The 26,775-nt window shown below is 52.6% G+C and overlaps 1 protein-coding gene and 1 long non-coding RNA gene across 23 annotated transcripts in view; one reads left to right on the forward strand and one right to left on the reverse strand.

The window, feature by feature from the left end:
* The window catches only part of LOC118395162 (vimentin A2-like), a 43,844-nt gene extending 17,583 nt beyond the window's left edge, over positions 1-26,261 (forward strand). Inside the window, exons 4-9 of the mRNA XM_052462731.1 lie at positions 11,510-11,674; positions 17,174-17,299; positions 19,608-19,828; positions 22,921-22,964; positions 23,110-23,195; positions 24,752-26,261. Coding sequence (XP_052318691.1) covers positions 11,510-11,674; positions 17,174-17,299; positions 19,608-19,828; positions 22,921-22,964; positions 23,110-23,195; positions 24,752-24,802 — 693 coding nt within the window. The 3' untranslated portion in view covers positions 24,803-26,261. The remainder of the gene's footprint in view (positions 1-11,509; positions 11,675-17,173; positions 17,300-19,607; positions 19,829-22,920; positions 22,965-23,109; positions 23,196-24,751) is intronic.
* Positions 24,807-26,775, reverse strand: LOC127907471 (uncharacterized). 22 transcript variants are annotated; one of them, XR_008064473.1, is made up of 4 exons: positions 25,254-26,773; positions 25,192-25,222; positions 25,130-25,160; positions 24,910-25,036 (listed from the first exon to the last, which is right to left on the reverse strand). It is a non-coding gene; the product is annotated as an uncharacterized LOC127907471 (long non-coding RNA). The 22 variants fall into 22 exon arrangements; XR_008064471.1 differs by having other exon boundaries at positions 24,807-24,943; positions 25,068-25,160; positions 25,192-26,774; XR_008064463.1 differs by lacking the exon at positions 25,130-25,160 and adding an exon at positions 25,068-25,129 and having other exon boundaries at positions 24,807-24,943; positions 25,161-26,772.

Genomic DNA, 26,775 nt, shown 5'->3' on the forward strand with positions numbered 1-26,775 from the left:
ACGAGTCAGTGCTAGGGCTGTTAGGATGACCGTATTACTGCCACACCAGCGGTCACGAGTCAGTGCTAGGGCTGTTAGGATGACCGTATTACTGCCACACCAGCGGTCACGAGTCAGTGCTAGGGCTGTTAGGATGACCGTATTACTGCCACACCAGCGGTCACGAGTCAGTGCTAGGGCTGTTAGGATGACCGTATTACCCCACACCAGCGGTCACGAGTCAGTGCTAGGGCTGTTAGGATGACCGTATTACCGCCACACCAGCGGTCACGAGTCAGTGCTAGGGCTGTTAGGATGACCGTATTACCCCACACCAGCGGTCACGAGTCAGTGCTAGGGCTGTTAGGATGACCGTATTACTGCCACACCAGCAGACGAGTCAGTGCTAGGGCTGTTAGGATGACCGTATTACCCCCACACCAGCGGTCACGAGTCAGTGCTAGGGCTGTTAGGATGACCGTATTACCGCCACACCAGCGGTCACGAGTCAGTGCTAGGGCTGTTAGGATGACCGTATTACCCACCACACCAGCGGTCACGAGTCAGTGCTAGGGCTGTTAGGATGACCGTATTACTGCCACACCAGCGGTCACGAGTCAGTGCTAGGGCTGTTAGGATGACCGTATTACTGCCACACCAGCGGTCACGAGTCAGTGCTAGGGCTGTTAGGATGACCGTATTACCCCCACACCAGCGGTCACGAGTCAGTGCTAGGGCTGTTAGGATGACCGTATTACCGCCACACCAGCGGTCACGAGTCAGTGCTAGGGCTGTTAGGATGACCGTATTACTGCCACACCAGCGGTCACGAGTCAGTGCTAGGGCTGTTAGGATGACCGTATTACTGCCACACCAGCGGTCACGAGTCAGTGCTAGGGCTGTTAGGATGACCGTATTACCCCACACCAGCGGTCACGAGTCAGTGCTAGGGCTGTTAGGATGACCGTATTACCCCACACCAGCGGTCACGAGTCAGTGCTAGGGCTGTTAGGATGACCGTATTACCCCACACCAGCGGTCACGAGTCAGTGCTAGGGCTGTTAGGATGACCGTATTACTGCCACACCAGCAGTCACGAGTCAGTGCTAGGGCTGTTAGGATGACCGTATTACCCCCACACCAGCGGTCACGAGTCAGTGCTAGGGCTGTTAGGATGACCGTATTACCGCCACACCAGCGGTCACGAGTCAGTGCTAGGGCTGTTAGGATGACCGTATTACTGCCACACCAGCGGTCACGAGTCAGTGCTAGGGCTGTTAGGATGACCGTATTACCCCCACACCAGCGGTCACGAGTCAGTGCTAGGGCTGTTAGGATGACCGTATTACCCCACACCAGCGGTCACGAGTCAGTGCTAGGGCTGTTAGGATGACCGTATTACTGCCACACCAGCAGACGAGTCAGTGCTAGGGCTGTTAGGATGACCGTATTACCCCCACACCAGCGGTCACGAGTCAGTGCTAGGGCTGTTAGGATGACCGTATTACCGCCACACCAGCGGTCACGAGTCAGTGCTAGGGCTGTTAGGATGACCGTATTACCCCCACACCAGCGGTCACGAGTCAGTGCTAGGGCTGTTAGGATGACCGTATTACCGCCACACCAGCGGTCACGAGTCAGTGCTAGGGCTGTTAGGATGACCGTATTACTGCCACACCAGCGGTCACGAGTCAGTGCTAGGGCTGTTAGGATGACCGTATTACTGCCACACCAGCGGTCACGAGTCAGTGCTAGGGCTGTTAGGATGACCGTATTACCGCCACACCAGCGGTCACGAGTCAGTGCTAGGGCTGTTAGGATGACCGTATTACTGCCACACCAGCGGTCACGAGTCAGTGCTAGGGCTGTTAGGATGACCGTATTACTGCCACACCAGCGGTCACGAGTCAGTGCTAGGGCTGTTAGGATGACCGTATTACTGCCACACCAGCGGTCACGAGTCAGTGCTAGGGCTGTTAGGATGACCGTATTACCCCCACACCAGCGGTCACGAGTCAGTGCTAGGGCTGTTAGGATGACCGTATTACCGCCACACCAGCGGTCACGAGTCAGTGCTAGGGCTGTTAGGATGACCGTATTACTGCCACACCAGCGGTCACGAGTCAGTGCTAGGGCTGTTAGGATGACCGTATTACTGCCACACCAGCGGTCACGAGTCAGTGCTAGGGCTGTTAGGATGACCGTATTACCCCCACACCAGCGGTCACGAGTCAGTGCTAGGGCTGTTAGGATGACCGTATTACCCCCACACCAGCGGTCACGAGTCAGTGCTAGGGCTGTTAGGATGACCGTATTACTGCCACACCAGCAGTCACGAGTCAGTGCTAGGGCTGTTAGGATGACCGTATTACCCCCACACCAGCGGTCACGAGTCAGTGCTAGGGCTGTTAGGATGACCGTATTACCGCCACACCAGCGGTCACGAGTCAGTGCTAGGGCTGTTAGGATGACCGTATTACTGCCACACCAGCGGTCACGAGTCAGTGCTAGGGCTGTTAGGATGACCGTATTACTGCCACACCAGCGGTCACGAGTCAGTGCTAGGGCTGTTAGGATGACCGTATTACCCCCACCAGCCACACCAGCGGTCACGAGTCAGTGCTAGGGCTGTTAGGATGACCGTATTACCCCCACACCAGCGGTCACGAGTCAGTGCTAGGGCTGTTAGGATGACCGTATTACTGCCACACCAGCAGTCACGAGTCAGTGCTAGGGCTGTTAGGATGACCGTATTACTGCCACACCAGCAGTCACGAGTCAGTGCTAGGGCTGTTAGGATGACCGTATTACCCCCACACCAGCGGTCACGAGTCAGTGCTAGGGCTGTTAGGATGACCGTATTACCGCCACACCAGCGGTCACGAGTCAGTGCTAGGGCTGTTAGGATGACCGTATTACTGCCACACCAGCGGTCACGAGTCAGTGCTAGGGCTGTTAGGATGACCGTATTACTGCCACACCAGCGGTCACGAGTCAGTGCTAGGGCTGTTAGGATGACCGTATTACCGCCACACCAGCGGTCACGAGTCAGTGCTAGGGCTGTTAGGATGACCGTATTACTGCCACACCAGCGGTCACGAGTCAGTGCTAGGGCTGTTAGGATGACCGTATTACTGCCACACCAGCGGTCACGAGTCAGTGCTAGGGCTGTTAGGATGACCGTATTACTGCCACACCAGCGGTCACGAGTCAGTGCTAGGGCTGTTAGGATGACCGTATTACCCCACACCAGCGGTCACGAGTCAGTGCTAGGGCTGTTAGGATGACCGTATTACCCCCACACCAGCGGTCACGAGTCAGTGCTAGGGCTGTTAGGATGACCGTATTACTGCCACACCAGCAGTCACGAGTCAGTGCTAGGGCTGTTAGGATGACCGTATTACCCCCACACCAGCGGTCACGAGTCAGTGCTAGGGCTGTTAGGATGACCGTATTACCGCCACACCAGCGGTCACGAGTCAGTGCTAGGGCTGTTAGGATGACCGTCATTGCTAGGGCTGTTACTGCCACACCAGCGGTCACGAGTCAGTGCTAGGGCTGTTAGGATGACCGTATTACTGCCACACCAGCGGTCACGAGTCAGTGCTAGGGCTGTTAGGATGACCGTATTACCGCCACACCAGCGGTCACGAGTCAGTGCTAGGGCTGTTAGGATGACCGTATTACTGCCACACCAGCGGTCACGAGTCAGTGCTAGGGCTGTTAGGATGACCGTATTACTGCCACACCAGCGGTCACGAGTCAGTGCTAGGGCTGTTAGGATGACCGTATTACTGTCACACCAGCGGTCACGAGTCAGTGCTAGGGCTGTTAGGATGACCGTATTACTGCCACACCAGCGGTCACGAGTCAGTGCTAGGGCTGTTAGGATGACCGTATTACCGCCACACCAGCGGTCACGAGTCAGTGCTAGGGCTGTTAGGATGACCGTATTACTGCCACACCAGCGGTCACGAGTCAGTGCTAGGGCTGTTAGGATGACCGTATTACTGCCACACCAGCGGTCACGAGTCAGTGCTAGGGCTGTTAGGATGACCGTATTACCCCCACACCAGCGGTCACGAGTCAGTGCTGGGGGCTGTTAGGATGACCGTATTACCGCCACACCAGCGGTCACGAGTCAGTGCTAGGGCTGTTAGGATGACCGTATTACCCCCACACCAGCGGTCACGAGTCAGTGCTAGGGCTGTTAGGATGACCGTATTACCCCACACCAGCGGTCACGAGTCAGTGCTAGGGCTGTTAGGATGACCGTATTACCCCACACCAGCGGTCACGAGTCAGTGCTAGGGCTGTTAGGATGACCGTATTACCCCCACACCAGCGGTCACGAGTCAGTGCTAGGGCTGTTAGGATGACCGTATTACTGCCACACCAGCGGTCACGAGTCAGTGCTAGGGCTGTTAGGATGACCGTATTACCGCCACACCAGCGGTCACGAGTCAGTGCTAGGGCTGTTAGGATGACCGTATTACCGCCACACCAGCGGTCACGAGTCAGTGCTAGGGCTGTTAGGATGACCGTATTACTGTCACACCAGCGGTCACGAGTCAGTGCTAGGGCTGTTAGGATGACCGTATTACTGCCACACCAGCGGTCACGAGTCAGTGCTAGGGCTGTTAGGATGACCGTATTACCGCCACACCAGCGGTCACGAGTCAGTGCTAGGGCTGTTAGGATGACCGTATTACCGCCACACCAGCGGTCACGAGTCAGTGCTAGGGCTGTTAGGATGACCGTATTACTGCCACACCAGCAGTCACGAGTCAGTGCTAGGGCTGTTAGGATGACCGTATTACTGCCACACCAGCGGTCACGAGTCAGTGCTAGGGCTGTTAGGATGACCGTATTACCACCACACCAGCGGTCACGAGTCAGTGCTAGGGCTGTTAGGATGACCGTATTACCCCACACCAGCGGTCACGAGTCAGTGCTAGGGCTGTTAGGATGACCGTATTACCCCCACACCAGCGGTCACGAGTCAGTGCTAGGGCTGTTAGGATGACCGTATTACCGCCACACCAGCGGTCACGAGTCAGTGCTAGGGCTGTTAGGATGACCGTATTACCGCCACACCAGCGGTCACGAGTCAGTGCTGGGGCTGTTAGGATGACCGTATTACCGCCACACCAGCGGTCACGAGTCAGTGCTAGGGCTGTTAGGATGACCGTATTACTGCCACACCAGCGGTCACGAGTCAGTGCTAGGGCTGTTAGGATGACCGTATTACTGCCACACCAGCAGTCACAAGTCAGTGCTAGGGCTGTTAGGATGACCGTATTACTGCCACACACCAGCGGTCACGAGTCAGTGCTAGGGCTGTTAGGATGACCGTATTACCACCACACCAGCGGTCACGAGTCAGTGCTAGGGCTGTTAGGATGACCGTATTACCCCCACACCAGCGGTCACGAGTCAGTGCTAGGGCTGTTAGGATGACCGTTACCCCACACCAGCGGTCACGAGTCAGTGCTAGGGCTGTTAGGATGACCGTATTACTGCCACACCAGCGGTCACGAGTCAGTGCTAGGGCTGTTAGGATGACCGTATTACCCCACACTAGCGGTCACGAGTCAGTGCTGGGGCTGTTAGGATGACCGTATTACCGCCACACCAGCGGTCACGAGTCAGTGCTAGGGCTGTTAGGATGACCGTATTACTGCCACACCAGCGGTCACGAGTCAGTGCTAGGGCTGTTAGGATGACCGTATTACTGCCACACCAGCGGTCACGAGTCAGTGCTAGGGCTGTTAGGATGACCGTATTACTGCCACACCAGCGGTCACGAGTCAGTGCTAGGGCTGTTAGGATGACCGTATTACCCCCACACCAGCGGTCACGAGTCAGTGCTAGGGCTGTTAGGATGACCGTATTACCCCACACCAGCGGTCACGAGTCAGTGCTAGGGCTGTTAGGATGACCGTATTACTGCCACACCAGCAGTCACGAGTCAGTGCTAGGGCTGTTAGGATGACCGTATTACCCCCACACCAGCGGTCACGAGTCAGTGCTAGGGCTGTTAGGATGACCGTATTACCGCCACACCAGCGGTCACGACTCAGTGCTAGGGCTGTTAGGATGACCGTATTACTGCCACACCAGCGGTCACGAGTCAGTGCTAGGGCTGTTAGGATGACCGTATTACTGCCACACCAGCAGTCACGAGTCAGTGCTAGGGCTGTTAGGATGACCGTATTACCCCCACACCAGCGGTCACGAGTCAGTGCTAGGGCTGTTAGGATGACCGTATTACCGCCACACCAGCGGTCACGAGTCAGTGCTAGGGCTGTTAGGATGACCGTATTACTGCCACACCAGCGGTCACGAGTCAGTGCTAGGGCTGTTAGGATGACCGTATTACTGCCACACCAGCAGTCACGAGTCAGTGCTAGGGCTGTTAGGATGACCGTATTACTGCCACACCAGCGGTCACGAGTCAGTGCTAGGGCTGTTAGGATGACCGTATTACCACCACACCAGCGGTCACGAGTCAGTGCTAGGGCTGTTAGGATGACCGTATTACCCCCACACCAGCGGTCACGAGTCAGTGCTAGGGCTGTTAGGATGACCGTATTACCCCACACCAGCGGTCACGAGTCAGTGCTAGGGCTGTTAGGATGACCGTATTACCGCCACACCAGCGGTCACGAGTCAGTGCTAGGGCTGTTAGGATGACCGTATTACCGCCACACCAGCGGTCACGAGTCAGTGCTAGGGCTGTTAGGATGACCGTATTACTGCCACAGCAGCGGTCACGAGTCAGTGCTAGGGTTGTTAGGATGACCGTATTACTGCCACACCAGCAGTCACAAGTCAGTGCTAGGGCTGTTAGGATGACCGTACTGCCACCAGCGGTCACGAGTCAGTGCTAGGGCTGTTAGGATGACCGTATTACCACCACACCAGCGGTCACGAGTCAGTGCTAGGGCTGTTAGGATGACCGTATTACCGCCACACCAGCGGTCACGAGTCAGTGCTGGGGCTGTTAGGATGACCGTATTACCCCCACCAGCGGTCACGAGTCAGTGCTAGGGCTGTTAGGATGACCGTATTACCCCCACACCAGCGGTCACGAGTCAGTGCTAGGGCTGTTAGGATGACCGTATTACCCCCACACCAGCGGTCACGAGTCAGTGCTAGGGCTGTTAGGATGACCGTATTACCCCACACCAGCGGTCACGAGTCAGTGCTAGGGCTGTTAGGATGACCGTATTACCGCCACACCAGCGGTCACGAGTCAGTGCTAGGGCTGTTAGGATGACCGTATTACCGCCACACCAGCGGTCACGAGTCAGTGCTGGGGCTGTTAGGATGACCGTATTACCGCCACACCAGCGGTCACGAGTCAGTGCTAGGGCTGTTAGGATGACCGTATTACTGCCACAGCAGCGGTCACGAGTCAGTGCTAGGGCTGTTAGGATGACCGTATTACTGCCACACCAGCAGTCACAAGTCAGTGCTAGGGCTGTTAGGATGACCGTATTACTGCCACACCAGCGGTCACGAGTCAGTGCTAGGGCTGTTAGGATGACCGTATTACCACCACACCAGCGGTCACGAGTCAGTGCTAGGGCTGTTAGGATGACCGTATTACCCCCACACCAGCGGTCACGAGTCAGTGCTAGGGCTGTTAGGATGACCGTATTACCCCCACACCAGCGGTCACGAGTCAGTGCTAGGGCTGTTAGGATGACCGTATTACTGCCACACCAGCGGTCACGAGTCAGTGCTAGGGCTGTTAGGATGACCGTATTACCCCCACACCAGCGGTCACGAGTCAGTGCTAGGGCTGTTAGGATGACCGTATTACTGCCACACCAGCGGTCACGAGTCAGTGCTAGGGCTGTTAGGATGACCGTATTACCGCCACACCAGCGGTCACGAGTCAGTGCTAGGGCTGTTAGGATGACCGTATTACTGCCACACCAGCGGTCACGAGTCAGTGCTAGGGCTGTTAGGATGACCGTATTACCGCCACACCAGCGGTCACGAGTCAGTGCTAGGGCTGTTAGGATGACCGTATTACCGCCACACCAGCGGTCACGAGTCAGTGCTAGGGCTGTTAGGATGACCGTATTACTGCCACACCAGCGGTCACGAGTCAGTGCTAGGGCTGTTAGGATGACCGTATTACCGCCACACCAGCGGTCACGAGTCAGTGCTAGGGCTGTTAGGATGACCGTATTACCGCCACACCAGCGGTCACGAGTCAGTGCTAGGGCTGTTAGGATGACCGTATTACCGCCACACCAGCGGTCACGAGTCAGTGCTGGGGCTGTTAGGATGACCGTATTACCGCCACACCAGCGGTCACGAGTCAGTGCTAGGGCTGTTAGGATGACCGTATTACTGCCACACCAGCGGTCACGAGTCAGTGCTAGGGCTGTTAGGATGACCGTATTACTGCCACACCAGCGGTCACGAGTCAGTGCTAGGGCTGTTAGGATGACCGTATTACTGCCACACCAGCGGTCACGAGTCAGTGCTAGGGCTGTTAGGATGACCGTATTACTGCCACACCAGCAGTCACGAGTCAGTGCTAGGGCTGTTAGGATGACCGTATTACTGCCACACCAGCGGTCACGAGTCAGTGCTAGGGCTGTTAGGATGACCGTATTACCTCCACACCAGCGGTCACGAGTCAGTGCTAGGGCTGTTAGGATGACCGTATTACCCCCACACCAGCGGTCACGAGTCAGTGCTAGGGCTGTTAGGATGACCGTATTACTGCCACACCAGCGGTCACGAGTCAGTGCTAGGGCTGTTAGGATGACCGTATTACCGCCACACCAGCGGTCACGAGTCAGTGCTGGGGCTGTTAGGATGACCGTATTACCGCCACACCAGCGGTCACGAGTCAGTGCTAGGGCTGTTAGGATGACCGTATTACCGCCACACCAGCGGTCACGAGTCAGTGCTAGGGCTGTTAGGATGACCGTATTACCGCCACACCAGCGGTCACGAGTCAGTGCTAGGGCTGTTAGGATGACCGTATTACTGCCACACCAGCGGTCACGAGTCAGTGCTGGGGCTGTTAGGATGACCGTATTACTGCCACACCAGCGGTCACGAGTCAGTGCTAGGGCTGTTAGGATGACCGTATTACTGCCACACCAGCGGTCACGAGTCAGTGCTAGGGCTGTTAGGATGACCGTATTACCACCACACCAGCGGTCACGAGTCAGTGCTAGGGCTGTTAGGATGACCGTATTACTGCCACACCAGCGGTCACGAGTCAGTGTTGGGGCTGTTAGGATGACCGTATTACTGCCACACCAGCGGTCACGAGTCAGTGCTGGGGCTGTTAGGATGACCGTATTACTGCCACACCAGCGGTCACGAGTCAGTGCTAGGGCTGTTAGGATGACCGTATTACTGCCACACCAGCGGTCACGAGTCAGTGCTAGGGCTGTTAGGATGACCGCGGTCACGAGTCAGTGCTACTGCCGTATTACCGCCACACCAGCGGTCACGAGTCAGTGCTAGGGCTGTTAGGATGACCGTATTACCGCCACACCAGCGGTCACGAGTCAGTGCTAGGGCTGTTAGGATGACCGTATTACTGCCACACCAGCGGTCACGAGTCAGTGCTAGGGCTGTTAGGATGACCGTATTACTGCCACACCAGCGGTCACGAGTCAGTGCTAGGGCTGTTAGGATGACCGTATTACCGCCACACCAGCGGTCACGAGTCAGTGCTAGGGCTGTTAGGATGACCGTATTACTGCCACACCAGCGGTCACGAGTCAGTGCTAGGGCTGTTAGGATGACCGTGTTACTGCCACACCAGCGGTCACGAGTCAGTGCTGGGGCTGTTAGGATGACCGTATTACCACCAGCGGTCACGAGTCAGTGCTAGGGCTGTTAGGATGACCGTATTACTGCCACACCAGCAGGTCACGAGTCAGTGTGCTAGGGCTGTTAGGATGACCGTATTACTGCCACACCAGCGGTCACGAGTCAGTGCTGGGGCTGTTAGGATGACCGTATTACTGCCACACCAGCGGTCACGAGTCAGTGCTAGGGCTGTTAGGATGACCGTATTACTGCCACACCAGCGGTCACGAGTCAGTGCTGGGGCTGTTAGGATGACCGTATTACTGCCACACCAGCGGTCACGAGTCAGTGCTAGGGCTGTTAGGATGACCGTATTACCGCCACACCAGCGGACAAGGACTAATTAAAGTTAATGAACACCATTCCAACTAGGAAGAAAGGAATGGTTTGTGGATTAAGTAAACAGATAAGGTAGTTAACCTATGGTTGAACCGACGAAACTGAGCTCTGGGGTTTTTAGATAAGGAAGTGAGTGCATTCCTAGGTTTTCTGTTAATTAAAACTGTCAGCTAAGTGGTGATCGATAATGTTGAGGGGTCAAAAGTTAATTCAATTATGTTGTGTGACCTGGGAGTGTGTTAGTAAGTTAGAATGAACTTTTAACCTTTGAACCTTTGTCCCGGTCGAGAGGAGGGGATTCTGTTAAGCAATGAAATGACGTCATGTTATTGTGTATAAACTGTTGCTCGTGGTAACGTGGCAGCGCGCTCTGAGAATAAGTTCTGTTACCTATTATTGATAAGACTGGTCTCCGTCTATTTTATGCAAACAAGAATCTTACAAATTCCCATAAAATAGATTAAGGGAATTAAATTAATGAATACATATTGGTATAATTAAATTACAGTAACAGTAATAGCCTACCAAACTTGCTGCCTGCCTGGTACTCATCACTCTATTGTCCCTCTAATCACTGACATCAGTGCAAATGTAATAGAAAATCTAATCAAACATTTCATGAGAGCCCATGAGCTCATTTTGTTCCACATTTCTATAAGCTATGCAATTGTGTGAGAAAACAGAGTGATGGCCTCTATTAAAAAGAGGAGGATCCCATCAGCTTTCTATAGGCCAGGCCTACTTGATTTATTTCTCAACTTTCCTAATAATGCCGTCTTTAGTGTGCTCATCAATGCTCAAGCACCTGTTCCTATCGATAAAATACATGTTATTATGTCATACAAAAGTTTCACAATTCCAGAAGTTTCAAATGCGTTCTGTCATTACTAAATAATGTTTTAATATTAACATTTTTTACACACATTTGATTCGTCAAATGTCGTCTTCCTCAAATCAAGGGGATGATGACGAGGGAGAGAATCTGATTTCATTGGTCTTCAACTCGTGGCTCAGTCATTTCATTCAGGGTCAGTGAGGTTAGCTGTGAGATAGCCTGCCCCGGAGCAGGTTAGTTCTGAAGGATTCGTTGCCATAGAAATGTACCTGGCTTAAAGCTGGGCCACATTCGTACGACTTGCTATCCCGAGATGAACTCAGAGTTGACAAAAGTTACCTCGCTAACTCTTCAAACCTAATTCATAGGATCTCTCTGACCCCTGTTTGTAGGAGCTGCAGTCTCAGGTGCTGACCCCTCTCTAACCTCAAACCCCGGTTTGTAGGAGCTGCAGTCTCAGGTGCTGACCCCTCTCTGACCTCTGACTCCTGTCTGTAGGAGCTGTTGGAGCTGCAGTCTCAGGTGCAGGTGTCGCAGCAGGTGCAGATGGACATTGATGTGGTGAAGCCAGACCTGACGGGCGCTCTCAGGGACGTCCGCTCTCAGTACGAGAACCTGGCCTCCAAGAACATGCAGGAGTCCGACGACTGGTACAAGTCTAAGGTAGGCTGTTCCCTATACTCTACACCCTACCCCCTGTACCCTATACCCTACAGGAGTCAGACGACTGGTACAAGTCTAAGGTAGGCTGTTCCCTATACCCTACACCCTACCCCCTATATCATAGAGGAGTCTGTAGACTGGTACAAGTCTAAGGTAGGCTGTTCCCTATACCCTACACCCTACCCCCTATACCATAGAGGAGTCTGTAGACTGGTACAAGTCTAAGGTAGGCTGTTCCCTATACCCTACACCCTACCCCCTATACCATAGAGGAGTCTGTAGACTAGGCTGCACCTTATACCCTTTACCCTATATCCTACAGCAGTAGTCCCCTAACCCATTTTAATCAATTTCATGTGTAGGTGCAAGGTAGGTGCACTTGATTCAGCAGCCCTAGTGCCGGGAAAACAAAGTGTTCCCATTTTGAATAATTTCATGTGTCTGGATGTAGAACTCCGATCTACCCGGCAGGCCCAGAGAGCAAATGAAGTGCACCTATAGGCCTAGCGCAGGCCAATTAGATCAGATCACGTGTCTGCAATTTCCACGCTCCATAGACTGACAAAGAAGCCTTGAACACACAGCAAAGTTGATACTGAGAGATTTGAAAATGTTTAAAACTATGACTAGAGAGAGACTTAACGAACACAGCACAGAGCTGCTGTTTACATGACTTCATGTTTAAGGTCTCACTCAGTCAACACTTTGTATTCAAAACTTCTATAAGCCAGACAATGTGCGTTCTCCCTACCACTGGCTGCTTGTCTGTCTTTACATCAAGGAATATTCCACTTTAACTGGACATCAGATTAACAACATGATGCAGTGTGAATGAGTCAGAAATAATGCAGTGTGAATGAGTCAGAAATAATGCACTGTGAATGAGTCAGAAATAATGCAGTGTGAATGAGTCAGAAATAATGTACCCCTGTTCCCTCCTCCTCTGACTGACCAGATGCACCCCTGTTCCCTCCTCCTCTGACTGACCAGATGTACCCCTGTTCCCTCCTCCTCTGACTGACCAGATGTACCCCTGTTCCCTCCCTCCTCTGACTGACCAGATGTACCCCTGTTCCCTCCTCCTCTGACTGACCAGATGTACCCCTGTTCCCTCCTCCTCTGACTGACCAGATGTACCCCTGTTCCCTCCTCCTCTGACTGACCAGATGCACCCCTGTTCCCTCCTCCTCTGACTGACCAGATGTACCCCTGTTCCCTCCCTCCTCCTCTGACTGACCAGATGTACCCCTGTTCCCTCCCTCCTCCTCTGACTGACCAGATGTACCCCTGTTCCCTCCCTCCTCCTCTGACTGACCAGATGTACCCCTGTTCCCTCCCTCCTCTGACTGACCAGATGTACCCCTGTTCCCTCCCTCCTCCTCTGACTGACCAGATGTACCCCTGTTCCCTCCCTCCTCCTCTGACTGACCAGATGTACCCCTGTTCCCTCCCTCCTCTGACTGACCAGATGTACCCCTGTTCCCTCCCTCCTCTGACTGACCAGATGTACCCCTGTTCCCTCCTCTGACTGACCAGATGCACCCCTGTTCCCTCCCTCCTCTGACTGACCAGATGTACCCCTGTTCCCTCCTCCTCTGACTGACCAGATGCACCCCTGTTCCCTCCTCCTCTGACTGACCAGATGTACCCCTGTTCCCTCCTCCTCTGACTGACCAGATGTACCCCTGTTCCCTCCCTCCTCTGACTGACCAGATGTACCCCTGTTCCCTCCTCCTCTGACTGACCAGATGCACCCCTGTTCCCTCCCTCCTCCTCTGACTGACCAGATGTACCCCTGTTCCCTCCCTCCTCCTCTGACTGACCAGATGTACCCTGTTCCCTCCTCTGACTGACCAGATGCACCCCTGTTCCCTCCTCCTCTGACTGACCAGATGTACCCCTGTTCCCTCCCTCCTCTGACTGACCAGATGTACCCCTGTTCCCTCCCTCCTCCTCTGACTGACCAGATGTACCCCTGTTCCCTCCTCCTCTGACTGACCAGATGTACCCCTGTTCCCTCCCTCCTCCTCTGACTGACCAGATGTACCCCTGTTCCTCCCTCCTCTGACTGACCAGATGTACCCCTGTTCCCTCCCTCCTCCTCTGACTGACCAGATGTACCCCTGTTCCCTCCCTCCTCCTCTGACTGACCAGATGTACCCCTGTTCCCTCCCTCCTCTGACTGACCAGATGTACCCCTGTTCCCTCCCTCCTCCTCTGACTGACCAGATGTACCCCTGTTCCCCCCCTCCTCTGACTGACCAGATGTACCCCTGTTCCCTCCCTCCTCTGACTGACCAGATGTACCCCTGTTCCCTCCCCTCTGACTGACCAGTTGTACCCCTGTTCCCCCCTCCTCTGACTGACCAGATGTACCCCTGTTCCCTCCTCCTCTGACTGACCAGATGCACCCCTGTTCCCTCCCTCCTCCTCTGACTGACCAGATGTACCCTGTTCCCTCCCCTCTGACTGACCAGATGCACCCCTGTTCCCTCCCCTCTGACTGACCAGATGTACCCCTGTTCCCTCCTCCTCTGACTGACCAGATGCACCCCTGTTCCCTCCCCTCTGACTGACCAGATGTACCCCTGTTCCCTCCTCCTCTGACTGACCAGATGTACCCCTGTTCCTCCCCTCTGACTGACCAGATGTACCCCTGTTCCCTCCCTCCTCCTCTGACTGACCAGATGTACCCCTGTTCCCTCCCCTCTGACTGACCAGATGTACCCCTGTTCCCTCCCCTCTGACTGACCAGATGTACCCCTGTTCCCTCCCTCCCCTCTGACTGACCAGATGTACCCCTGTTCCCTCCTCCTCTGACTGACCAGATGCACCCCTGTTCCCTCCTCCTCTGACTGACCAGATGTACCCCTGTTCCCTCCTCCTCTGACTGACCAGATGCACCCCTGTTCCCTCCCTCCTCCTCTGACTGACCAGATGTACCCCTGTTCCCTCCCCTCTGACTGACCAGATGCACCCCTGTTCCTCCCTCCTCTGACTGACCAGATGTACCCCTGTTCCCTCCCCTCTGACTGACCAGATGCACCCCTGTTCCCTCCCTCCTCCTCTGACTGACCAGATGTACCCCTGTTCCTCCCTCCTCCTCTGACTGACCAGATGTACCCCTGTTCCCTCCCTCCTCCTCTGACTGACCAGATGCACCCCTGTTCCCTCCCTCCTCTGACTGACCAGATGTACCCCTGTTCCCTCCCTCCTCTGACTGACCAGATGTACCCCTGTTCCCTCCCCTCTGACTGACCAGATGTACCCCTGTTCCCTCCCCTCTGACTGACCAGATGTACCCCTGTTCCCTCCCCTCTGACTGACCAGATGTACCCCTGTTCCCTCCCTCCTCCTCTGACTGACCAGATGTACCCCTGTTCCCTCCCTCCCCTCTGACTGACCAGATGTACCCCTGTTCCCTCCCCTCTGACTGACCAGATGTACCCCTGTTCCCTCCCTCCTCCTCTGACTGACCAGATGTACCCCTGTTCCCTCCCTCCTCCTCTGACTGACCAGATGTACCCCTGTTCCCTCCTCCTCTGACTGACCAGATGTACCCCTGTTCCCTCCCTCCTCTGACTGACCAGATGTACCCCTGTTCCCTCCCTCCTCTGACTGACCAGATGTACCCCTGTTCCCTCCTCCTCTGACTGACCAGATGCACCCCTGTTCCCCCCCTCCCCTCTGACTGACCAGATGTACCCCTGTTCCCTCCCTCCTCTGACTGACCAGATGCACCCCTGTTCCCCCCTCCTCCTCTGACTGACCAGATGTACCCCTGTTCCCTCCTCCTCTGACTGACCAGATGCACCCCTGTTCCCTCCCCTGACTGACCAGATGCACCCCTGTTCCTCCTCCTCTGACTGACCAGATGTACCCCTGTTCCCTCCTCCTCTGACTGACCAGATGTACCCTGTTCCCTCCCCTCTGACTGACCAGATGCACCCCTGTTCCCTCCCCTCTGACTGACCAGATGTACCCCTGTTCCCTCCCCTCTGACTGACCAGATGTACCCCTGTTCCCTCCCTCCTCCTCTGACTGACCAGATGCACCCCTGTTCCCTCCCTCCTCCTCTGACTGACCAGATGCACCCCTGTTCCCTCCCTCCTCCTCTGACTGACCAGATGTACCCCTGTTCCCTCCTCCTCCTCTGACTGACCAGATGCACCCCTGTTCCCTCCCTCCTCCTCTGACTGACCAGATGCACCCCTGTTCCCTCCCTCCTCCTCTGACTGACCAGATGTACCCCTGTTCCCTCCCTCCTCCTCTGACTGACCAGATGCACCCCTGTTCCCTCCCTCCTCCTCTGACTGACCAGATGCACCCTGTTCCCTCCCTCCTCTGACTGACCAGATGTACCCCTGTTCCCTCCCTCCTCCTCTGACTGACCAGATGTACCCCTGTTCCCTCCCTCCTCCTCTGACTGACAAGATGTACCCCTGTTCCCTCCCTCCTCCTCTGACTGACCAGATGCACCCCTGTTCCCTCCCTCCTCCTCTGACTGACCAGATGCACCCCTGTTCCCTCCCTCCTCTGACTGACCAGATGCACCCCTGTTCCCTCCTCCTCTGACTGACCAGATGCACCCCTGTTCCCTCCTCCTCTGACTGACCAGATGCACCCCTGTTCCCTCCCTCCTCCTCTGACTGACCAGATGTACCCCTGTTCCCTCCCTCCTCTGACTGACCAGATGTACCCCTGTTCCCTCCTCCTCTGACTGACCAGATGTACCCCTGTTCCCTCCTCCTCTGACTGACCAGATGTACCCCTGTTCCCTCCCTCCTCTGACTGACCAGATGTACCCCTGTTCCCTCCTCCTCTGACTGACCAGATGTACCCCTGTTCCCCCCCTCCTCTGACTGACCAGATGTACCCCTGTTCCCTCCCTCCCCTCTGACTGACCAGATGTACCCCTGTTCCCTCCTCCTCTGACTGACCAGATGCACCCCTGTTCCCTCCTCCTCTGACTGACCAGATGTACCCCTGTTCCCTCCTCCTCTGACTGACCAGATGCACCCCTGTTCCCTCCTCCTCTGACTGACCAGATGTACCCCTGTTCCCTCCTTCCCCTCTGACTGACCAGATGTACCCCTGTTCCCTCCCCTCTGACTGACCAGATGTACCCCTGTTCCCTCCTCCTCTGACTGACCAGATGCACCCCTGTTCCCTCCCTCCTCCTCTGACTGACCAGATGTACCCCTGTTCCCTCCTCCTCTGACTGACCAGATGTACCCCTGTTCCCTCCTCCTCTGACTGACCAGATGCACCCCTGTTCCCCCCCTCCTCTGACTGACCAGATGCACCCCTGTCCTTGAACTTTTTGGCCTTCCTGTGACATCGGGTCATAATAGACATGCATATTGACAGTCTCAGGTCTATCTCTCCTGTACAGTGTTAATAGACATGCATATTGACAGTCTCAGGTCTATCTCTCCTGTACAGTGTTTTAATAGACATGCATATTGACAGTCTCAGGTCTATCTCTCCTGTCTGCAGTTTGCTGACCTGACTGATTCTGCAGCCCGTAACAACGAGTCTCTACGGATTGCTAAGCAGGAGGCTAATGACTACAGACGCCAGGTGCAGGCACTCACCTGTGAGATCGATGCCCTGAAGGGAAGCGTGAGTACAGCACCTGTCACACTAAGAGGAATCTGTCTAGTGAGTCAGCATTTTCTGTTTGAGTGATGGCACTCGCTTGCTCTCCCTCTACCTGCTCTTTATCTCCTCCCCCTCCCTCCCTCTCTCTCTCTCCCCTCTGCTCTCTCTCCTCCCTCTCTCTCCCCTCTGCTCTCTCTCTCCCTCTCTCTCTCTCCCCTCTGCTCTCTCTCCCCTCTGCTCTCTCTCTCCCTCTGTCTATCCCCTCTGCTCTCTCTCTCCCTCTCTCTCTCCCCTCTGCTCTCTCTCCCCTCTGCTCTCTCTCTCCCTCTGTCTATCCCCTCTGCTCTCTCTCCTCCCTCTCTCTCCCCTCTGCTCTCTCTCTCCCTCTGCTCTCTCTCCTCCCTCTCTCTCCCCTCTGCTCTCTCTCCTCCTTCTGTCTATCCCCTCTGCTCTCTCTCCCATCTGCTCTCTCTCCTCCCTCTCTCTCCTCTCTGCTCTCTCTCTCCTCTGTCTATCCCCTCTGCTCTCTCTCCTCCCTCTCTCTCCCTCTGCTCTCTCTCCTCCCTCTCTCTCCCCTCTGCTCTCTCTCCTCCCTCCCTCTCCCCTCTGCTCTCTCTCCTCCCTCTCTCTCCCTATGCTCTCTCTCCTCCCTCTCTCTCCCTCTGCTCTCTCTCCCCTCTGCTCTCTCTCCTCCCTCTCTCTCCCCTCTGCTCTCTCTCCTCCCTCTCTCTCCCCTCTGCTCTCTCTCCTCCCTCTCTCTCCCCTCTGCTCTCTCTCCTCCCTCTCTCTCCCCTCTGCTCTCTCTCCTCCTTCTGTCTATCCCTCTGCTCTCTCTCCCATCTGCTCTCTCTCCTCCCTCTCTCTCCTCTCTGCTCTCTCTCTCCCTCTGTCTATCCCCTCTGCTCTCTCTCCTCCCTCTCTCTCCCTCTGCTCTCTCTCCTCCCTCTCTCTCCCCTCTGCTCTCTCTCCTCCCTCCCTCTCCCCTCTGCTCTCTCTCCTCCCTCTCTCTCCCCTATGCTCTCTCTCCTCCCTCTCTCTCCCCTCTGCTCTCTCTCCCCTCTGCTCTCTCTCCTCCCTCTCTCTCCCCTCTGCTCTCTCTCCTCCCTCTCTCTCCTCCTGCTCTCTCTCCTCCCTCTCTCTCCCCTCTGCTCTCTCTACTCCCTCTCTCTCCCCTCTGCTCTCTCTCTCCCTCTGTCTATCCGCTCTGCTCTCTCTCCCCTCTCCTCCCTCTCCCCTCTGCTCTCTCTCCTCCCTCTCTCTCCCCTCTGCTCTCTCTCTCCCTCTGTCTTTCCGCTCTGCTCTCTCTCCCCTCTGTTCTCTCTCCCCTCTGCTCTCTCTCTCCCTCTGTCTATCCCCTCTGCTCTCTCTCCCTCTGCTCTCTCTCCCCTCTGCTCTCTCTCTCCCTCTGTCTATCCGCTCTGCTCTCTCTCCCCTCTGCTCTCTCTCCTCCCTCTCTCTCCCCTCTGCTCTCTCTCCTCCCTCTGTCTATCCCCTCTGCTCTCTCTCCCTCTCTCTCTCTCCCCTCTGCTCTCTCTCTCCCTCTGTCTATCCGCTCTGCTCTCTCCCCTCTGCTCTCTCTCCTCCCTCTGTCTATCCGCTCTGCTCTCTCTCCCCTCTGCTCTCTCTCCTCCCTCTGTCTATCCCCTCTGCTCTCTCTCCCCTCTGCTCTCTCTCCTCCCTCTCTCTCCCCTCTGCTCTCTCTCTCCCTCTGTCTATCCGCTCTGCTCTCTCTCCTCCCCCTGTCTATCCCCTCTGCTCTCTCTCCTCCCTCTGTCTATCCCCTCTGCTCTCTCTCCCCCTCTGCTCTCTCTCCCCTCTGCTCTCTCTCCCCTCTGCTCTCTCTCCTCCCTCTCTCTCCCCTCTGCTCTCTCTCCTCCCTCTGTCTATCCCCTCTGCTCTCTCTCCCCTCTGCTCTCTCTCCCCTCTGCTCTCTCTCCCCTCTGCTCTCTCTCCTCCCTATCTCTCCCCTCTGCTCTCTCTCCTCCCTCTGTCTATCCCCTCTGCTCTCTCTCCTACCTCTCTCTCCCCTCTGCTCTCTCTACTCCCTCTCTCTCCCCTCTGCTCTCTCTCTCCCTCTGTCTATCCGCTCTGCTCTCTCTCCCCTCTGCTCTCTCTCTCCCTCTGTCTATCCCCTCTGCTCTCTCTCCTCCCTCTCTCTCCCCTCTGCTCTCTCTCCTCCCTCTCTCTCCCCTCTGCTCTCTCTCCCCTCTGCTCTCTCTCTCCCTCTGTCTATCCGCTCTGCTCTCTCTCCCCTCTGCTCTCTTTCCCCTCTGCTCTCTCTCTCCCTCTGTCTATCCGCTCTGCTCTCTCTCCCCTCTCCTCCTCTCAGAATGAGTCTATGGAGCGACAGATGAGGGAGATGGAGGAGAACTTCAGTATGGAGTCGTCTGGTTACCAGGACAACGTCAGTGGTCTGGAGGAGGACATTAGGAACATGAAGGATGAGATGGCCAGACACCTCAGAGAATACCAGGATCTCCTCAATGTCAAGATGGCTCTGGACATAGAGATAGCTACCTACAGGAAACTACTGGAGGGAGAGGAGAGCAGGTAAATGGCCCTGGGCATAGAGATAGCTACCTACAGGAAACTACTGGAGGGAGAGGAGAGCAGGTAAATGGCCCTGGGCATAGAGATAGCTACCTACAGGAAACTACTGGAGGAAGAGGAGAGCTGGTAAATGGCCCTGGGCATAGAGATAGCTACCTACAGGAAACTACTGGAGGAAGAGGAGAGCAGGTAAATGGCCCTGGGCATAGAGATAGCTACCTACAGGAAACTACTGGAGGGAGAGGAGAGCAGGTAAATGGCCCTGGGCATAGAGATAGCTACCTACAGGAAACTACTGGAAGGAGAGGAGAGCAGGTAAATGGCCCTGGACATAGAGATAGCTACCTACAGGAAACTACTGGAAGGAAACTAAATGGCCCTGGAGGGAGGAGGGAGAGCAGGTAAATGGCCCTGGACATAGAGATAGCTACCTACAGGAAACTACTGGAAGGAGAGGAGAGCAGGTAAATGGCCCTGGGCATAGAGATAGCTACCTACAGGAAACTACTGTTACTACTGCTACTACTACTACTCTACTACTGATGATGATGATGGTGGTGATGAATGTGATGATGGTGATGGTGGTGATGAATGTGATGAATGTGATGATGGTGGTGGTGATGATGATGATGATGATGAAGACGGTGGGTGATGATGAATGTGATGGTGAGATGGTGATGATGATGGTGGTGATGGTGGTGATGATGAATGTGATGGTGGTGGTGATGATGATGGTGATGGTGGTGATGATGATGGTGTTGATGATAATGATCATGGTGATGGTGATGATTATTGCGATGATGATGGTGGTGGTGATGGTGGTGATGATGAATGTGATGGTGGTGATGATGAATGTGATGGTGGTGATGATGGTGATGGTGGTGATGGTGGTGATGATGAATGGATGGTGATGATGAATGTGATGGTGGTGATGATGAATGTGATGGTGGTGATGATGAATGGTGATGATGAATGTGATGGTGGTGATGATGTGGATGAAGATGGTGATGATGAATGTGATGGTGGTGATGATGAATGATGATGGTGGATGAATGTGATGATGGTGGTGAAGGTGATGATGATGATGAATGTGATGATGGTGATGAATGAGATGATGGTGGTGATGATGTGATGATGGTGATGAATGTGATGATGGTGATGATGGTGATGATGAATGTGATGGTGATGATGATGAATGTGATGATGGTGATGATGAATGTGATGATGATGAATGTGATGGTGGTGATGATGAATGTGATGGTGATGATGATGAATGTGATGATGGTGATGAATGTGGTGATGGTGATGAATGTGATGATGGTGGTGAATGTGATGATGGTGATGATGAATGTGATGATGGTGATGAATGTGATGATGATGGTGATGAAGAATGGTGGTGATGGTGGTGATGATGAATGGTGATGGTGATGATGATGAATGATGATGGATGGTGGTGATGGTGGTGAAGATGGTGATGATGATGAATGTGATGGTGGTGATGGTGGTGATGATGAATGTGATGGTGGTGATGAAGAATGTGATGATGATGAATGATGAATGATGGTGGTGATGGTGGTGATGGTGGTGATGATGAATGTGATGGTGGTGATGATGATGATGAATGAATGTGATGGTGGTGATGGTGGTGATGATGAATGTGATGGTGAATGTGATGGTGGTGAATGAATGATGGTGGTGATGGTGGTGATGATGAATGTGATGGTGGTGATGATGAATGTGATGATGATGAATGTGATGGTGATGATGAATGTGATGGTGGTGATGATGAATGTGATGGTGGTGATGATGATGGTGGTGATGATGAATGTGATGTGATGGTGGTGATGAAGAATGTGATGGTGGTGGTGATGATGAATGATGAATGTGGTGGTGATGATGAATGTGATGGTGGTGATGAATGAATGAATGTGATGGTGGTGATGGTGGTGATGATGAATGTGATGGTGGTGATGGTGAATGTGATGGTGGTGATGATGAATGTGATGATGATGAATGTGATGAATGTGGTGATGGTGGTGATGATGAATGTGATGGTGGTGATGATGAATGTGATGGTGAATGTGATGATGAATGAATTATGGTGGATGATGATGGTGGTGGTGGTGAAGATGGTGATGATGAATGTGATGGTGGTGATGAAGAATGTGGTGGTGGTGATGATGAAGACAGTGATGGTGATGATGAATGTGGTGGTGATGGTGGTGATGAAGATGATGTGGGTGGTGGTGATGGTGGTGATGATGAAGACATGTGATGGTGATGATGAATGTGATGGTGGTGATGAAGAATGTGGTGGTGGTGATGGTGGTGAAGAATGAATGAAGATGATGGTGGTGATGAAGAATGGTGGTGATGTGGTGGATGAATGATGATGATGAATGTGATGTGGTGGTGATGGTGATGAAGACAGTGATGGTGGTGATGATGAATGGTGGTGATGGTGATGATGATGAGACATGTGATGATGGTGATGAAGACAGTGATGGTGGTGATGATGAATGTGATGGTGGTGATGGTGGTGATGATGAATGTGGTGATGGTGGTGATGATGATGATGTGATGGTGATGAAGACAGTGGATGGTGATGAAGACAGTGATGGTGGTGATGATGATGGTGGTGATGGTGGTGATGATGAATGTGATGGTGGTGATGATGAATGTGATGGTGGTGGTGATGATGAATGTGATGGTGGTGATGGTGGTGATGATGGTGATGGTGGTGATGGTGGTGATGATGATGAATGTGATGGTGGTGATGATGAATGGTGATGGTGGTGGTGGTAGTGATTATGGTGGTGGTGATGATGATGAATGTGATGGTGGTGATGAAGACAGTGGTGGTGATGATGGTGGTGATGATGAATGTTATGGTGGTGATGAAGAATGTTATGGTGGTGATGAAGAATGTGATGGTGATGATGGTGGTGATGAAGAATGTGATGGTGATGATGATGAATGTGATGGTGGTGAAGATGGTGGTGATGGCGATGACGATGAAGGACATTGAGACATTGCTCATAGGTGAGGAAAACAAAGAATACTGATTGACTCAAAGGTCCCTTTCATTTCAGAATCACCTCTCCATTGCCAAACTTCTCCTCCTTAAACCTGAGAGGTAAGTCCTGTTCTGTAGATACTCGCTCACCAATGATAGAAATCACTTCATAATATGCTGTATCAATTATAAACAATATTCTGTATCAATTATCAATAATATGCTGTAGAAAAACTCCTCTCTTCATTGTCATCTGTCGCTATAGAAACCATGATGGATTCCAGACCCATGGTTGAAACCACAATGTCCAAAAAGGTTCTGATAAAGACGATCGAGACCAGAGATGGACAGGTACGGTCAGCTTGTTATCCAGAGTGGCGTAAAGCATCCATCTTCTGAAAGCTTTTGGTACTGGTGCCCCGTGACACTCGAACCCACAAATCAAATCAAATCAAATGTATTTATATAGCCCTTCGTACATCAGCTGATATCTCAAAGTGCTGTAAAGAAACCCAGCCTAAAACCCCAAACAGCAAACAATGCAGGTGTAAAAGCACGGTGGCTAGGAAAAACTCCCTAGAAAGGCCAAAACCTAGGAAGAAACCTAGAGAGGAACCGGGCTATGTGGGGTGGCCAGTCCTCTTCTGGCTGTGCCGGGTGGAGATTATAACAGAACATGGCCAAGATGTTCAAATGTTCATAAATGACCAGCATGGTCGAATAATAATAAGCCAGAACAGTTGAAACTGGAGCAGCAGCACAGTCAGGTGGACCACCTGAGACACACAGATTCCCTGTTCACTGGGTTGATTGGGTCTGTAAACTCTGAGCTTCTACTGTATACATATGATCAGTTCAGACACACAGACCAGGGATGGACAATGGTCCAAACCACATCTCGTAATCCATTCAAATGTTCTTGGAGTTTCTACCCTTGTAGGATGGCCAAGACTCGGGTGACTAAATCAATGGAGGCCAGATAATAGCATTGTGTCAGCTAGGCTGGATGCTGTGAGAGAATGAAGGCTAACTGACAGACATGAACAATATAAGCTGTATATAGATTTTTAGACATGACGTGTAATATTTTCATATTTTATTATTACGCATTTTTATATACATTCGTGTTCTTTTTCAAAGAGTTATCAGAAAAACAAGCGTTTCTCTGTGACTCGTCAGCGGCGCAGTGAGCAGAACCTTTTACGTGTAGTTCAGCTGGTGTCGTGTTCATGTCCAGTAATCTAGCTTTTTACGACCCGCAGAAACAACTTTACAGTTGTGAACACCACATGTAAAATCATCAAAGTCGCTGCTAGAATGTGGCACTCTGTCAACAGAGCTTTAAAAAATAAAAATATATGAAAAATTACAATTAGATCTGACTTTTTGGATTTAATCATCAAAGCATGTTTCACGCAGAATGGTTGGACACCTTGAACAAGCCTATGTAGCCTACTTAGTATACCATTTAGCAGGCGCTTTTATCCAAGCCACTAAGAGTCACGTTTCACGCAGAATGGTTGGACACCTTGAACAAGCCTATGTAGCCTACGTAGTATACCATGTAGCAGGCGCTTTTATCCAAGCCACTAAGAGTCACGTTTCACGCAGAATGGTTGGACACCTTGAACAAGCCTATGTAGCCTACGTAGTATACCATGTAGCAGGCGCTTTTATCCAAGCCACTAAGAGTCACGTTTCACGCAGAATGGTTGGACACCTTGAACAAGCCTATGTAGCCTACGTAGTATACCATGTAGCAGGCGCTTTTATCCAAGCCACTAACACATGAATACATATAAGGGAATCGAACCCAAGACCCTTTGGTGCAATGCTCTGACTGAGAGCCACACAGGGTCCAGTTATGACCAGGGGTTAACTGTTTCCTCTCTGTCCCTCCCCAACAGGTGATCAATGAGTCCATGAACCATGACGACCCCATCGATGTCTTCAACTAGAGACCAGCCATCTACAACACAGAAAAACATAGATGATATTTGTATCTAGATTCTATTTCTGTAACCCGCAGCCATAAACAATATATCTGTCTGTTATATATCTGGATTATGTTTCTGGACCATTCCCCCAGACAGGACTACCTACCCACGGTAAACAACCAGACAGGACCACCTACCCACGGTAAACACTCTGACAGGACTACCTACCCACGGTAAACAACCAGACAGGACTACCTACCCACAGTAAACAACCAGACAGGACCACCTACCCACGGTAAACACCCTGACAGGACTACCTACCCACGGTAAACACCCTGACAGGACTACCTACCCACGGTAAACAACCAGACAGGACTACCTACCCACGGTAAACACCCTGACAGGACTACCTACCCACGGTAAACAACCAGACAGGACCACCTACCCACGGTAAACACCCTGACAGGACTACCTACCCACGGTAAACACCCTGACAGGACTACCTACCCACGGTAAACAACCAGACAGGACTACCTACCCACAGTAAACAACCAGACAGGACCACCTACCCACGGTAAACACCCTGACAGGACCACCTACCCACGGTAAACACCCTGACAGGACTACCTACCCACTGTAAACACCCTGACAGGACTACCTACCCACGGTAAACACCCTGACAGGACCACCTACCCACGGTAAACACCCTGACAGGACTACCTACCCACGGTAAACACCCTGACAGGACTACCTACCCACGGTAAACACCCTGACAGGACCACCTACCCACGGTAAACACCCTGACAGGACTACCTACCCACGGTAAACACCCTGACAGGACTACCTACCCATGGTAAACACCCTGACAGGACCACCTACCCACGGTAAACAACCAGACAGGACTACCTACCCACGGTAAACAACCAGACAGGACTACCTACCCACAGTAAACACCCTGACAGGACTACCTACCCACGGTAAACAACCAGACAGGACTACCTACCCACGGTAAATACCCTGACAGGACTACCTACCCACGGTAAACAACCAGACAGAACTACCTACCCACAGTAAACACCCATCCAAACCTGCTTCAAGTGTCTTGTTACTGTGTGAGCCTGCTAGAATATTCCACCTGTTGTGAGCTAGACGTTAGGGCTGAGACTGTTATTCTAGGACATGTTTGCACTACTTCTAGGTGGTGGACAGGGAGAGAAGAGAGAGAGGGAATGGAGAGACTCTAGAGTCGACAGAAACATTACATTTGTCGTCACAGCAATATTTTGTTAACTCTGTAAAAACCAGTCAATGTTACCAGATACAATATAATTATTTGTCTGAATGAACCAGCTGGCCTGTCCTTCACGGCCTGTCCTTCACGGCCTGTCCTTCACGACCGGTCCTACATCTGTCAGTCTGGCGGAAGAGCAACACATGAAACACTGTTCATCTAAAGAACAATAAAACTGGCAGACAGACATCCTCGGTCTCAGGGAAGTTATGTGATGTACTAAATCCTCTTCATTTCCTTTGTGCCATAAAGGCCGTTCTCTGAAACGTACAGTACCTCTACTGTTGAGCTGACCTAATTCATGCTGATTACGCCTAAACTACTTGTTCCCCCTAATGGGAATGGGAATTCTACACTTCCAGGCACTTTTCGTGATGAGAGAGTGGAGGCTATGAAAGCAGAATTATAACACCAACGTTGTAACTATTATTGGGCTCAAACTACTGGGTCCTCTAAATTCATTTTCTTATTTTAACATTGTGATTATAATAGAGGAACTAAAACAGGAAATAGAGTTAGGAGGTGTGTTTTATGTGATAAACAGGAAATAGAGTTAAGAAGTGTGTTGTATGTGATAAACAGGAAATAGAGTTAAGAAGTGTGTTGTATGTGATAAACAGGAAATAGAGTTAAGAAGTGTGTTGTATGTGATAAACAGGAAATAGAGTTAGGAAGTGTGTTGTATGTGATAAAAATGATGGTT

The sequence above is a fragment of the Oncorhynchus keta genome, chromosome 15 (assembly GCF_023373465.1).
Source record: "Oncorhynchus keta strain PuntledgeMale-10-30-2019 chromosome 15, Oket_V2, whole genome shotgun sequence".
NCBI classification, from domain to species: Eukaryota; Metazoa; Chordata; class Actinopteri; order Salmoniformes; family Salmonidae; genus Oncorhynchus; species Oncorhynchus keta.